This window comes from Pteropus medius, unplaced genomic scaffold, assembly GCF_902729225.1.
Source record: "Pteropus medius unplaced genomic scaffold, Ma_sr-lr_union100, whole genome shotgun sequence".
Lineage (NCBI taxonomy): Eukaryota > Metazoa > Chordata > Mammalia > Chiroptera > Pteropodidae > Pteropus > Pteropus medius.
This window is the reverse complement of record NW_024340700.1, coordinates 3,787,277-3,799,346: the sequence shown is the minus strand read 5'-3', so window position 1 is coordinate 3,799,346 and position 12,070 is coordinate 3,787,277. Positions and strand designations below refer to the sequence as shown.

At 39.0% G+C, this 12,070-nt stretch overlaps 1 protein-coding gene across 6 annotated transcripts in view; it reads right to left on the bottom strand.

Annotated features, from left to right (window-relative positions):
* Positions 1-12,070, bottom strand: part of QKI (QKI, KH domain containing RNA binding) — a 130,075-nt gene that overhangs the window by 30,392 nt on the left and 87,613 nt on the right. For all 6 annotated transcript variants that reach the window (XM_039881335.1, XM_039881315.1, XM_039881341.1 and 3 more), the window contains exon 4: positions 4,709-4,852. In XM_039881335.1, coding sequence (XP_039737269.1) covers positions 4,709-4,852 — 144 coding nt within the window. The remainder of the gene's footprint in view (positions 1-4,708; positions 4,853-12,070) is intronic.

The following is a 12,070-nucleotide window of genomic DNA, read 5'->3' as shown; positions in this document are numbered from 1 at the left end:
CCGCGGGAGAAGGTCCCTCACAAGAAGGAAGCACTGAGAGGCCGACGGCACTGAGGGCTCGTTCATATGAACAACGGGGCCAGGAGAAGAAAGTCCCAGCGCCTTTGCCTCTTGTCCCAGTCTTTCTGACCCAAGCTGATCAGGCTTTTAAAATTCGCCACTCCAAAAATATGGATCGTCTAGGTCAGCAGTGACCTCTAGGTCAGCAGTGACCACTAGCTCGCCAAATCCAGGGATGAAGTCCGCAGTCTTATCACAGCCCAACAATGTTCAGCAGCAACCTGAAGATGGCCCCACGGCCACAGGCCCCGTGACCTCAGCCCCCGTGACCCCAGCCGTCCTCCGGCCTCCGCGGCCCCTCCTCAGTCTTCCTCGCTGGGCCGCCCTCCTCCCCCTGACTGCCCACCGATGAGGTGGAGAACCCGGGGCGCATCTCGGACTAGCTCTCTACCCCACCCTCTCCGACTTCTAGGCAACAGCACCCAGTCCCAAGAGGGTGACGACTCCGAAATGGACGTCCGCTAGCTCCGTCCCAAGGCCCCACTTTGTTATAACCAAATGGCCATCGAACATTCGGTATCTCAATTTTTACACATTCGAACACAATTCTTGACTTCCCTCCGAAACCTGCTCCCCCAAAAGTGTGAAAGGAAGACAATTCCAATTTCTCAGGGTAAACACCTCGGTCACCACATACGCAACACCCAACCCATCGCAATTCCCGTCGGCTTTACTGTCAAACAGACCCACGGTCCGACCCCTCGGCACCTTCAACACCAGCCCGAGTCACTGTCGTCCCGCCTGAGCCACAGATGCTTGCACACTAGCATCTCTGCTTTCACCAACACCCTCGAGATGGACTCTACTCAGAACGACCCTTTGAAATACGCATTGGACCATGTCATTCCTCTCCTCCAGTTCCCCCGACAGCTGCGATCTCAGACTAAGATCCAATATCCCAGTCAGGGCCCACAGGCCTCTGTAAGCTGCTGCCCCCCGCCACCCGACGCCCCCCGCTCCCCAAGCGCCATGCTGGACCACCCCAATACCCAGCGACCCGCCCCACGGCCAGTGCTCTCACTGCCTGTTCCCTGTGCTCAGGAAACTTCTCGGACAGCCACATGACTGCGACGCGTTTCGATGCTCCCTTCAAACGTTACCTGCTCAGAGCGTTCGCTAATCATCCCATGCAGGATAGTCCCCTCGGCCATGGCTCTCCGTCCGCTGACCCTGCTTTATTTTCCTTCCCATCACTTTATCACAACCTAATCTAGTTTAGGTTTGTTTTTGCTACTGTCAGTGATCTAACCTCCCCCAGCCGACCAGAAGGTAGGCTTCGTGACGGCAGGCACTTCGCTGCCAAGCTGTATTTATTCTCTCTGTATCCTCAACACCGGACACGGTATAAGTACATAACGAACATTTGCTGAATGAACTGCAGAGGCTCAGAGGAGAGAAGACTGAAGTTTCAAAAAATTCAAATAAATACAAAATGATTCAATCTGTGGGTCTATATAGTGAAGAGTGTGTGCGTGTGTGTGCGCGCGTGTGCGCTTTAAGTAAGAGAGAGTGAAAAAGGAAGCTTGAAAGGTCAGCTATGGCAGATCACAGAGGAACGTGGATGGCCGGCCACGTTAACGAGTTCAGGATTCTTTTCTCAGGGTAAGAGGGAACCATTAAAAGGTTTTTAAGCAGGAAAACGTATGACCAGATTGCAATGTAAAGATGGCTTAGAAGGGCCCAAGACGACAAGCAGGGGCACCGGCTGTGGGGCTCTGAGAGAACTGGCTTGACTTTGGGTAAAGAAAAGGCGCCTGAGAGAAAGGGAGGTAATTTGAGAGATGTAAAAAAATAAACTTGACTGAATCTGGACAGTGGTAACGGCTGTAAATGCCAAACCGTGCAAAAGAATATTGAAGAGACAGAGAAGGCACAACTAAAAAATCCCAAATCTAAAAGGCCTGTAAATTTCTGTTAACTCGACGGTTAAGTGATGGTCAACAGAACAAAACTCTAAGCACCACCATTCTCAAGATAAATTTTGAGACGTGACAACCACAGAAAAAGCTTCAAAAAGTTTTCATAAAACACAAGAATCAAGACGATCTATTGGAAGGGCAGTCTGAGGTTAGACAAGATGTGAATGCTAATGCCAACAAGAAACATGCTCTTTCCTACAGTGACTCTGGCACCCTTAGTCAAATCCCAGTGAGTTAGGGTGACAGTTCTTTTCTGTAATTCTCAATTCAATACAAGGGCATCTTCCATAATACATTTCAAAATAATTGCTGGTCTCTACATCATTCCCACTATACCTTTTATACAAATAGCAAGAAAAACAGAATTAACCAAATTCATTTATGTGTAAATTATTTTTAAGATCAAGATTGGCCAATATTTTCAATCCAAAAATATGTTTTTGAAAATATTTAAGCACTGAAAAACTAATGAGCCTTACACTGGATTTTTTTTAAGGGCCAAATCAATTTACTTCAAGTGACAATGAATTAGGAAGAAACTTATATTTTCTCTAATCTTGAATTAATGCATTCCTTTTATAATCAGCATTTGAAGGAATAACAACACATAAACCTATACAACTGTATAATAATATTACTTGCACAATGACAAAAAGCTGCAGCAAACTTTAATGGAACAATTATGTGCTTGGCATTACGCTAAGCATTTCCATGTATCGTCTTCGCTGAATTTCACGATAACTCTGTGAGAATTTAATGATGTCCCAATCTGACAGATTAGGAAGAACAGACTTGCTAAAAAGCCACAAAAACAGGATTCAAATTCACAAGCCAGCTCTCAAATACTATGTATTCTGTCTCTCAATAATCTAAGTAAAATCCAGAATTACTTGCGACCTCAGGATTGTAAAGCTTCTGTTTTGTTTAAACCTTGTTTAATATGGTATCATCATCAGAAATGTATAATAATGTTCAGTTTAATTAAAATAAATTCTTTAGAGCATCCATGTTACAATAAACATATCTATATAATGAAATGGGGTAGGAATAAGAAACAACAACAAGGTCAAATCACTTTATAGACGCCATCCCTTAAAGTATTTGTATTCTACAATTTGTAATTCTAGGAAAGTTTTAATTAATTCAGAGCTAGTAATTAATAACGATCCTAAAATACTCCCATTGGAAATTGATTTATCATAAAAGTGCTATTTTCACTTAAAATATAAACTATAAAAATTTTTAAAGTTTGTCGTTTTTTATCTACTGCCACCTTTTAATACTCAAAGGTAAATAATTTTAAAGCCAAAATATCCCGAGAGGATATTTGCTCTAACTCTCATTCTGTGAGTAAACACAGAGAAGTTTACTGACTTTCTGAAAGACACATAGCTAGTTAGTAACACAGTACATTTCCAATTCAATGCTCTTTCACAGGTTAGTAATTTTTAGAACTAAAGTAGTTCAGAGAATGATTTGAAAAATGTTAAGTCAATGAGAGTTTTTAATTATTAGAGACTGGTCTACTTAATATGTCAGGTGAGCTCATTTGTTTGATTACATTACATGAGCTGACTGTTTTCAGTTACACAGAGCAAATATGTCTTAATGTTAAGTAACTCTGTGTGATCATGAGATTAACAGCCCAGTACGCTTAGGGAAACAGAAATTCTTTACTATACATCTTTTCAATATCGCACACTTATCAAGAAAAAGGAGGAAGATTATACGGTTACTTAACAGTATACAATTATACAGTTGTTTATATTTAGTCTGCTTGTTTATATTCCTAATAAGTCCTATTAAACAGAATTTGCATGACACTCTTTATGATTTTAAGTCTGCTTGCAGAACAGAATGCCTGAGGAGTGAACAAGAGCAGGTGCTCTGCTCACCTACGTGCACGTCAATGCCCTTCTGGTGGACAGCATGCTGACAGCATCCCTAGCTTTTTCAACAGCAAGTTAAGGTCTACGTTTCCATATATTTTACTAACGTAAAAATTTTTAATAATGTCTTGGAAATCCAATCATTTATTTTTATTTTCCACTGAAAAAGATAATATTCTGGTAGTAGTTCAATCATCATTTCTGAAGGGACAGGGAGTAGACTGGGGCAGACGGAGACCGTGGGAATGGACAGGGAGGATGACAACTCGGAGGTGCCCGGCACCTCAGAGAAAGGTTGGCTCTTATTTTTCTCAAAGAAATTTTATACTATTATTCCAGTAAATTCCACTATGGGGCATTAAGCGTCCCACGGGAGACGACATGCCAGGAGAGTACCAGAGCCCACAGGCAACTCATGCGCTCTACTGACGCGGCTGGCCCAGCGGACGTGCAGACCTCTCTGCCCACTCTCCTGACTTGCCACAGTGAAACACCGTCCCGCTAAAATAAGAAAGCTTTCAGCACCCTCCTTACAAGCTGCCCACGTGCTCACCACGTCACGGAATGAGGCAACAGTAACACTGCTTTTGAAGGCCTCTACTGAGTCTGCTCCCTCACAACACTCCCTTCACAAAACATAAACAGTCTTTCCCATCTAAAAGTATGAGCGAGGTCTACGTCTATTATATTAGAGCAAAGGAGTCATAAATCGTTTTTGTACTGTGTATCTGAATAAAATTTCTCACAACGTGTTTTATTACAATAACCTTACAATAATTTTAAAATTAAACCAGAAAAGGAGTTGGAACCCAAATCCAATATTTGAAAATTCTTACTTACTGCAGGTACCAGTAATTTCTTCACTTCCTCAACGGCTCTCTTCAGTTTGATCTCTGCTCTGTTTTGAGCATCTTCCACAGTGATCAGTACATGTAAATCTTCGTTGAGATGCTCCCAATTGGGCTTGCCTCTGTTTTGCTCCTCCTAAAAAATTTACAAAGTACACAATTACAAACTTCTTTTCAGAAAGAGTATATTTTTCATAATACTAACCTGCTGCCAATTATTTAAGCTATGTTTGCATTATTTTTCTGTGACGACACTGCAAATCTTTTGAATTATTTCTCTGGCAGAAAACCTGTGTGTAACCCTAGTGGGTTGAATGATAAGTTAATTCAACAGATATCTGTTGAGCACATACTATATATGAGTATGGAGCCAGACCCTAAGGAGAAAATGAGCAAGGCAATCAGAAGCCCTGTTGTGATCTTATGCACTAAGAAATTCATTTATGGTGTCATCCTTAGACTATCGTGAAAAGCACGCTGGTATGTCTATATTTTACCTATGAATAAGTGGAAGGTCATCAGGGTTAATATAAGCCACTTGTCAAGGTCACATAGCTAATAATTTGCCAATTTAGGAATCGAATCGAAGTCTTCAGTCTCAAATTCAGTGACTTTCCATTTCATTACAACTACTTATAATAACTGGCTGAATTCAAGATCAGGAAAAGTATTCTGGAGACAGACATTACTGAGTAAGAGAAATGCCATTTGTTTTTAAGTGCTGCATGTAGTATTTATGAAAACATTTCATCATAATCACAATAATAAATGTAAGATTAGTGTTAACTACGTTTCCATCATTAGCTTAAACAGTGAACAGTAACGTCACTCTTTGATAATCTCAGCCCACAAGTGCTGGATTAATAGAGCGTATCTACATTTCACGCCCCTGCTGAGGGACGGCCTCCAGGCTGGAGGGCATGTCCAGCTCCAAAGCATCTAGCAGCAGAGTTGGCCACATGTCCCTTTCATCTAAGACAATGATTTCAGAACTTCCTCTTGTTTTAAGTTTTGGAGACAGCATATAAACATATTTATCAATAACTTATAATATATCTTATAAATATAATTTTTAAAAATATTAAACGAAATAAGAATGTAAACTTATAAAAGTGGTATATGTAAATACACTTGGCTTGGTGTGAAGTACCACAAACAATAAATAATACTTGTTGCTGTTGAACTTCCATCTTAAAGGTCACTATTTACTAAATTGTGAGCTTCTACTCAAAGAAAATAAAACTGGTATAAGTTAATAAAAGATACAGTGAAACAGCTTTCTTCTACAGCTCACATTTGCAGAGCCCATGCCAGAAAAAAGGCTATGTAGCTTAGCCAATGAGAAGAGAAATAAGTTCCAACAGTGAAACAGATGCTTCTGCCTTTATTTCTTGTTCATATCGATATTATGAAAATGCATCCAAATGCTGTGAGGGGAAACGAGAACCCAGACAAAGCATATCATCCTATGGCAGGCCACCTATGCGTCCCCAGACAGAGAACTCAGAGTCAGCACAGTGGGCTCGCAGGCGTACCATGGGGGCACGTGAAATTTCAAGGGCAACAATAGTCAATGTCTGTTGGACACCATGAAAACTTCTCTTTCCAAATATTTGACCTTTCCAACATTAAATCATGCTACATTCCTTTTTATGATGTCATATCTTTGCAATGCTAGGTTTTCATCAGTTACTATGATAAAAAGGAAGTTCATGCAAAAATCAATTTGGAACAGGAAAAGGTGAGTGTCCAACCTGAGAATCTGAACAGTGCCCAAGAGAAACACATATCTCATTAATAACTAAAGTAGTAATTTATATGAAAAGTTTTTAAAATTTCAATTTAAGTTGCTTTAATATAAATACGAATTAAACTATTTGTAAGTATTCTATAACTAAAAAATACGATTATTTCTTTTCACCTAGAGATACCATAAGAAACTGAGAAACTAAGGAGTCAATAAATCCCCCCAGATTGGGAACCTTTAGGGTTACCTGTATGTCAAAGAACCGAAATTGCACAGACTGTCGGAAAAAAATACTTTTGTAAATGTCGATTTTTTATTTTTATGTTAAAAAATATTGACAATATTTTCTCACCAAAATCTGTCTTTTTTTAAAATGACTTTTTTTTGGGGGGGCGGTATACACATCTAATGAAATTACCTGTATTATTTGATGGAACTGGGTTTCTGGGGGGCCCCCACACTCGCCAAAGGGTGAGGTGCCCAGCCTTCTCCCCCACTCTACACCCAGAGTGAGCGCTGCCAGCTCGCATACTGGGGCCAGGTGACTGGAGGACAGTTCTGTGGGAAGTCTAACCAGTCCCACAAACAGAAAACAACCCGAGAAAGCAACCACTGAGCAGAGAGAAGAAAAACTCAAAAATTCTCCGTTAACAGAAGATACTGCACCCTTAACACAAGTAAAAAATGCTATTAAAAGAGTTCAAAACATAAGAAAACAAAAAAAACAATATAAAAACATAAAAGAGAATTCATGACAGTAAAATCTGATAAGAGAAATGAAAAACTGGATAGAGGGGTTGGAGAATAAAAAATGAGGAATTCTCCTTCCAACTAGCAGCAAACACAGAGATGGAAAATGGTAGAGAAGAGTATAAAAATTAGAGGACTATTCCAAGAGGCTCAGAAACTGGGTGAAAGATGTCTCACCAAGAAGAAGAAAAAGGAGGCAGCGGAGAAGAGAAAGGAGGCAGTTTTCTTTGAAAAGAAAACAAAGACAAGACCTTCCCGATGAACGTGCCTGAGTTCTCACCACAATGAAAGAAGTGAAAACCAAAAAATAAAAAAATACCTAAACCAACCAGTAGCAAGGTCAGCACAACGAAGCAATACAGAACACCAAAGCATCTCTGAAAGAGCAAGGGCTGGGCGGGGGGCGGGTCACACAGCAGGAGGGAGAGAGACCATGTTTTCCGTATCCCGCCTTACAGAATTAGATATTTTGAATCTATGAGCACATCAGACTCTGTTTACAAGAAAAAGATTTTAAGATAATTTTATCCAACTGTAGCCCATTCTAACTCAGGAAGAGTTATAGTTAAGTAAATTCCTTCAACACTGAGTTGTGAGCCTAGTAATTATTCGACACAACTATAGTCTCTCCCTGTGTTCTCTTTGCTTCTTAGATAATAAAGGAAATGTGGAATTGGCAGATACTATAGGGAAGTCTGTAAAACACAGTGAAGGTTCTCTTTCAGTCACAAGCAAACAAGCAACACGATAAGGCTGTAGGGTGCCTACTTCCGTATTCCAAAATATCGAGGTCAAGAATCCAGTCCCCAAATTTCTCATTTCGAAAAATAATTCGAGACCAAAAACAAAGGTTGAAATGAAGCAGAAAGGAGAGATAACGAAATGGATATACACAAAAAATCGTGCACCTCTTAGAAACTGTGGTCTATGAGGCATTAATTTCTTTTTACAGTAATATTTCAAATCGTATTTGAGGAGTAAACAACTGAACTAATGTAAAAAAAAGGCTCATTATTATAATTACTGTAATGTCTGTTATATTAAAAATTAATATTATATCTGTTTTATGGTCCCCCAAAGCAATGTCATTTCATATTACATGCCGCTAAATCTTCGGCAATACAGAACATTGCGTTTTTTGAGACATATTTCCAAATACACATTTCCAGCAGACCTCCCCGCTGATTTCCAGACCTCCAAATTCAACTGCCACCCAGACATGTGCATACATCTGTGTCCCTAAAGCACTCTCAACTTAGAGTGTTTGAACTGGAGCTCACTATCTCCCTTCACCGAACTTGCCCACAATTACGTCTCAGCTACTACTGATCTTGAATAAATTTTCTGCATAAATGCGAATTTTTAAAACTTGAAGAACCGATTGGTTTATTAGGAAAAAAATCTTTGAAATGCAGTCATAAGCTTACTTGTGCCCTGACAGAGAGAGACTGCTTACATTCACCCATTCATTTCAACCCACACTAACTTCGAGTGTCATTTCTTGCTCACGGTCCCACACACAGTATACTTACATTCACTCCATACTGAAAATAAGTTGGCATATTTCTAAAAATGGATCCCGGTATCCGTAACTTTATGCAAGTTATCACCGATGTCCAAAAAAGTCTCTTGGTTCCCATTCTTTAAAATTTACTTTTATTTACCTTTTGCATAAGTATCATACTCTAACTTTACGGTTATCTCTGCATTGTCTTACTGTAGCTATTAGAAAGTTTGATCCAAGTTAAATACCAGAACCGTGTCGCATCAATTTTTATACCCTTGGCAGTAGGTATACACTGACTACACATACCTGGCCTTTAACAAATGTTTTCTGAATTCAACAACTGAGCTTTTATTATTGAAGAGCATCATTATAATCAAATATCAAACTGTTCGTTAACATACTGCAACTTTCCCCACAGTGCTCTGTGCATTCATTATCACTGTGTCTGTGTCTACAGAAGCCTCCACAGTCTTCCTTGATCGTGTACCTTGGTTTCTGGGCCTGCTTCTTTTAGACCTCTCATTCAAGTTGCCAGTTATGTTTGACAATCTTTGACCCTATGTTTTATTCTTGTTTCTCTTCTAGTCCGCTCTCCCAGACTTTCTACATAATGCTGAGAGGTCTGATTTTCATATTTCTCCAAAGACGGTGCTTTTCCTTTACTCTATCACCCCAATACCACTTTGTTTTAATGTATCAGAAGAAGTCTTTTTTTAAGGATCAAAGTCTTTTCTTAAACTGCAAGACTACAGTTACATCTTAATATATGAGCAAAGTGACCGTAAAAAGAAATATATACAATCACGATGTGTAAATATGTTCAAAGCACGAAACCGCTGACCTTTTAAGGGAGGCTGAAATGACAAGAGAACATTCAGGAAATGAAGTAGAGCTTTATTTTATATAGTAAATTAAAGTTTAGTAGCAGATAAAAACACTTTATAATATCATTCATATCTGACTGTGGGGCAGAGACGTGATGACCGATGGTATTTTATTATATGGTCTGCATTCTTGACAAGCATACTACAGAGAAATAACGAATTCGAAAGGACTCTTAGTCTTTCAGGTGATGCTGAAGAAACAAACTGAGAAATGAAAGCGATGATGATGACAGCAACTAAACTTTTATTAAACGGGTATTGCTTGCTGAGCGCTGCGCTAAGCAGTCTACACGCATCGCCTCATCCAATCCTCCTAACAGCCACGTGAGTGTGGTACCCGTATTCATACTGACAGGTTAACGGGGAGGCTGAGGTGGACATGGCTTGCCCAAGTCACACGCACAGCAAGTTTCTAAAGAAGAACGTAACAACTAAATCCTGACACCAGACATCACCTACACGAGAGTCCTGAAATCAATCAGATCACCCTCAAATGCCTCATATTAGTGAGTGAGCCAGAAACAGAACCCTGATATCTTGAATCTTTAATTTTTTTAACTTTACTATTTACCATATACAGGCATGGAATTCTAAGCACATCTAGTCCTCAAACAATTTTAGATATTATAGGGACTTTGGATGCAGACCAAAAAACAAACATACAAACAAACAATCATTAACAGACATTACTCGGTAATTTTTTTCCTATCAGTCCTATCTTCTACTTTCAAGTCAAGTATTCTTTCTACATGAAAAACAATATCAAAAACTGGCAGAGAAGCACCAGGTTAATTAGATTTCCTATACTTACAAAAGTGCTTTTTTTCCCTAGGTAGAGAACTGTCCATCGAATTTCAGTGGCACAAACATACAAAAATGATAAACTTGTGGTCACTTACACAGAATTCCACCAATAAAAGTTTTCAATAGGTGAGGTTCCTCACACTAAATATTGGTCTTAATACACAATATAAATACATAAATATATCTCCACATTATTACTAAGGTAGGGCTTATTAAAACCACTATCCTGAAACAAGTTGGAGCCATTACTTTTCAATAAAACGTCATCCATTTCATCTTGGAAGCTCCTGTTTATAGTGATGTGAAAATGTTTTTAAAAGCATTCTTAATATTTGAGAAACTACTTTTGGTTTTAATTGATTTTTGATGAAAAACAAAAAATACCTGATGAGTCGCTGTCCTATGAAGTTTAAAATTGTGCTCTAATTACAGTATCTGTTTGAACAACAAAGCAGTTCTATCACATGAAGCATCAGAACACACTGATTGTCCCAACTCCTGCTGAGACTCTTTTAATTATAGATTTGTAGTCAAGCAAACGAGCCCAAGACTTTTCCCCCTACTGTGTTCTTAATGTGAAAGAAAGTTCATATGCCAAAAACTCCTACATGGGAATTCAGAAGTGCTGTATATTTAAAGAAACCAATGTTCCAATAACACACCATATACATCTTAAATCAAGTGATAAAGCTTAGACATATGACCATTACCAGTTATATGTATAATCTTAAACTAGTTTAGGAAATGTTCATTGAGAAACGGGTCATACAGTAGATTTCATGTAACTGATGACACTAGATATAAAGCTGACCTAAAAAAATTTTCTAACTTGAACAATCATGTTTTTAAAGCAAATTATTTTCTAATACTATAGGAAGATTAGAATAATTTTATACTTGGGTTGGTGAAATCATCAGCTAAGAAAGCCATTACAGGCAGCAGGCATTCAGTAAATGATTTTTTAATTAGGCACAATAAAACAATTTGCTAAATTCAAAGAACTCTTATGTTTTATGTCAAAGATTTTCCAAGTTAAAAACAAAAGGACTATTCTGAATACTTTCCCTTCACAAGAAACATCTATCTCCTACAAGAACAATACTAAAAGACTGCCAAGTAATGTGGTCCTTGCGATTTCCATATATTAATTCCACTAATTTAATTATAATTAATGCATGTCCAAACTAAACTTATATATCCTGAGTTCTGGACAAATAACATTGCTCTGCCCTAATGTCAGCCAAAATTATTAAGACTTCTTGTGATCAGAGCTGCTTGCAGTATGCAAAAATAATTTTAGAGGCGGCCATTTAAAAATGGAGAGAGTGAGAACAGAAATAAAGATCTGGCAGAAAATGCTCATGGAAACTCTGGGCTGAGCTACTGCTGCAAAATATCTGCATCTCGGTTTACTCGTCTGTAAAGCACAGTGTTTATGTCGCGGAATCGTGATGCGTTCCGTGTTACGCAGGAGCTGCGTAAGAGCTGATGCCACCGTGGTCTGCACGGCAGAGAGAGAAACGACTATGGGAGATGACATGAGCACGCACATACAGAAGGGATGACTAAGGCCACTCAAGTGCCATGCCTGGAGCTTCTCACTCAGAAAAGCAAAGGTACTGTAGGGATCGAGTACTAGCTCGAGATCATCTATTTTTAATT